At 38.9% G+C, this 3,989-nt stretch overlaps 1 protein-coding gene across 1 annotated transcript; it reads left to right on the forward strand.

Annotated features, from left to right (window-relative positions):
• Nucleotides 1-417: 417 nt before the first annotated feature.
• On the forward strand, nt 418-3,661 carry LOC306876826 (claudin-10-like; the record flags this gene model as incomplete). The annotated part of the gene is made up of 5 exons (XM_079428249.1): nt 418-637; nt 2,107-2,268; nt 2,370-2,451; nt 2,541-2,645; nt 3,505-3,661. The coding sequence occupies 5 exons, from the start codon at nt 418-420 to the stop codon at nt 3,659-3,661; spliced, it is 726 nt and encodes a 241-aa protein (XP_079284375.1).
• Nucleotides 3,662-3,989: the final 328 nt, after the last annotated feature.

Here is a 3,989-nt window from a genome sequence, read left to right on the forward strand (position 1 = left end):
TACATCTATGCATGAACTAGCTCTCATTAGAGTATTAGTAGACTGATTAATATCTGCTGACTCTTTACTGTGATGGTCTCCCATCTACTGACTAGAAGTAACTTTGCAAGTACATGTCAGCTTACTCTAACCCTAGCCCTACCAGTCTATTAACACTATTGAGAGCTAGTAGAATGTGCAAAGGGGGACCAGCAAAATAAAATGTAAGCAAAATAATAATAAAAAGTCATGGTAATGCTTCTGTGTGTTACCAGCTTTCCTCCATCTCCTTCAGTGACTGCAGTCAATCTTTTGGTCTGGCACACCCTCCCAGTGCGGTGTCAAGCGAGAATATATTAGCCTGCTGATGTAGTGCACCTGCTAAACCTGGACAATAGAGAACTGCAGGAGTGACGGCTGGAGAACTGAAGAAGAACAATGAGTAACATGGCAAGAGAGATACTGGCGTTTATACTCACTACCTCGGGCTGGGTGCTGGTGTCCTCCACCTTACCTACAGACTACTGGAAGGTGTCTTCAATCGATGGCACTGTTATCACAACAGCCACCTTCTGGTCCAACTTGTGGAAAACATGTGTGACTGATTCTACTGGAGTCTCCAACTGCAAAGACTTCCCTTCAATGCTGGCACTGGACGGTCAGACACCTCTCTTTTTTGTGAAGTTTGTGTGCTTATACGTTTACATGTATATTCAGCTAATGTATTTTTTAATTTAAGCCTGTAAATAATCAACAGTTTAAGAAATCTTATGTAAAAATAATGATCGGATTGACTAATCAAATGTATGTAAACGCTGAGACTTTTTATCCAGACGGTCAGATCTTCAATAGCATTGAAGCTCAAGCTCTTTGGATCATTCTGGAGGACATGATCTTCAGATCTTCTTCATGTAGCTCCAGTGCTGCAGAGACACTAATACTGTCACATTCTCACATCTGTGTTCATTTCAAATGCAACCTTTACTCAGACGGTTATGCTAAAAACAAATAAGTTTGTAATGCTTTCATGCTAAATAAATTCAGTAGTAATTTCAGGCATCATTACCCCACTGCGTATAGGTATTATTCATTATATAATGTATTTTAATATAATATATATTTAATGACACACCTATGAAACACCTACGGCATATACTGCTTGAATTTCATCATGACAAGATAATTTGTTCTTGTAATAATTCTCTCGACAGAGCTAGACATCTGTGCAAGATAAACTCACAACAGTCTGAAATGACTCTTTTCCTTCTAACATGTCAATGTTTAGCACTATTCAGAAAGCTGAGGGCAATAAATTAGATGCATTTATCTCCAGGCTGTTTTCCATTCATTCAGCAGCATTTGTGGGTTAACTAGCGAGCTAATATTTGGCCAGAGAGAAGCTAGAAGAGTGTGTTTGTGGATACCAGTCTGCTCTTCCATGACTCAAGGACAGACATCAGAGAAACTCCTCGTTCTCTACTACAGCTTCATCAGTTCTTGTGAATTAATTAATCTGCCATTTCATTCCTGTAACCATAACACCATTGGAGTTTGAAGAAGACAGGACGAGGCTTTCTGTCCATAAGGGTTAATTTTTCAAAATTGAGCTTTATACATCATCTGAGAGCTGAATAAATAATCTTTCCATTGATGTATGGTTTGTTATGATAGGACAATATGTGGCTGAGATACAACTATTAGAAAATCTGGAATCTGAGGGAGCAAAAAAATCTAAATATTGAGAAAATCTCCTTTAAAGTTGTTCAAATGAAGTTCTTAGCAATGCATATTACTAATCACAAATTAACTTTTGATTTATTTACGGTAGGAAATTCACTAAATATCTTCATGGAACATGATCTTGACTTAATTAAACATTTTTGGCATAAAAGAAAAATGGATAATTTTGATCCATACAATGTATTGTTGGCTATTGCTACAAATATACCCCAGCGACTCAAGACTTCTCTTGTGCTGCAGGGTCACTAATATGGACTCATTACATTAATATCCTATTAAAATATATAATTTGAGCATTGCTTTGGATGAACATGCCAAAAATGAATAATGCAGAAAGGTGACTGACAGATAGTGTTCATCTTTGACATGTTTTGTGGTGTGGATCAGGTTATATCCAGGTGTGCCGGGGACTGATGATCGCTGCTGTCTGTCTTGGTTTCTTCGGATCGATCTTTGCTCTGATCGGCATGAAGTGCACTAAGATCGGTGGTCCAGACCAAACCAAAGCCAGAATCGTCTGCTTGTCTGGGATCACCTTCATTTGTACTGGTGGGTTTCACGTCTCTTCCTCTGAACTCATATGAAGAGCAGTATTATCCTCAGCTGGAAATGCCCAGTGCTGTACTGAAGTACATGTTGTTCCTCGGCAGGCCTGTGTTCTCTGAGCGCCTGCTCTCTCTACGCTCACAGGATCACCTCAGAGTTTTTCGACCCCATGTTTGTTGCACAAAAGTACATATCTAGTTTTTTTCCTCCATGCTTTTGGCTGAGCAAAGGTGAGTGGAGCGATGTTGCTGATGAAATGCAGTGCTTCTCCTCAGGTATGAGCTGGGCGCTGCGTTGTTCATCGGCTGGGCCGGATCGACGCTGTGTGTCCTCGGAGGAGCGCTCTTCTGCCTGTCGCTGTCTGACGGCATGAGCAGCAAGTAAAGGCCAAACATTTCTAATATCTGAATATGAGTAGGATTACAAAACAAAAATGTTTTTCCTTCACATTTTGGAAAGTTTGGTATACAGATGCACTGCAACAAATGCTTTTCTTACTTAGATTTTTTTGTCTTGTTTCCATCCAAAATATGTAAAAATGCTGCATTACACATGCCAGGCCAGTAGTTTGCGACGTCACTTTGGAAAGAAACAACTAATTTTGTGTAAATCGTTCATAAAGCCGTTCCAACGTAAACTTTCAAATTCATGAAAATGTTCATATTCAAAATAAATGTTCACCTGCTCCCTATTACATGTAAGTGTTGCGTAAAACGTTAAGAATATTTGAAGAAAGTTTGTTTGTCCTGTATGATTTTTATATGATAATAGCATCATTTTCAAAAGTTAGTGTTTTCCTCAAAATGCTGTTGTCATGTAAATGAATGGCCAAAACCCATAGAAACTTTTGGTAACACTTTAGAATAGGGAACACTTATTCACTATTAATAATGAGTTTCCCTCAATAAACTCCTAATTTGCTGCTTATTAATAGTTAGTAAGGTAGTTGTGAAGTTTAGGTATAGGGATGTAGAATAAGGCATTAATATGTGCTTCATTACTACTAATAAATGGCTAATATTGTAGTAATATGCATGCTAATAAGCAACTAGTTAAGAGTCCCTAAAATAAAGTGTTACCAAACTTTTCTGTTTTTAGTTTAAAACAGTGTCATGTAAATGCTCTCTAAGATATACGCTCCAAAGAATCCAACTGAAATGTTTGGTGTTTTTGACCCCAACTATAGGTCATTTATGGTCACCAAACCTGAACAGATGATGAGATTGTCTCCCCTTTCAGCAGGTCACCGCATCCATCAGACAGAAGGGCTTTCATCAACAGCGGAGCATCTTTAATGTCTCGTGCGATGCCACAGAGTCAGTCGTCACACACCAGGAGACCTCCTCCAGAATACAACAGCACTTCCCAACACTTCGACAAGAACGCCTACGTATAACCCACATCTCGACTCACTCACGCCTCCCTCTGATGTGTAATATCTCACTGGGTTTTGTTAGCTTCTTAAGTGCCTTTGGATGGCCAGCTCAGATGATTGTACAGATGATGTGCTTGAAGTTTTGGTCACGATTATTAATTGCATTTGTGAAGACTGTGGCATATGCAATGTGATTTCAGCACTAAATTAATGTTTACGCAGCGCTGCATGAGATTGTGTCATCTGTTGATAGTTGTGCTGTACTCCACCAGTGACTTATTAATTTCTGGCAGTATATGTAACTGATCATGATTATGAGTGGGTTCAAAGCAAGCCAGATTGAATTATG

The sequence above is a fragment of the Barbus barbus genome, assembly GCF_936440315.1.
Source record: "Barbus barbus genome assembly, chromosome: 11".
Taxonomy (NCBI): Eukaryota; Metazoa; Chordata; class Actinopteri; order Cypriniformes; family Cyprinidae; genus Barbus; species Barbus barbus.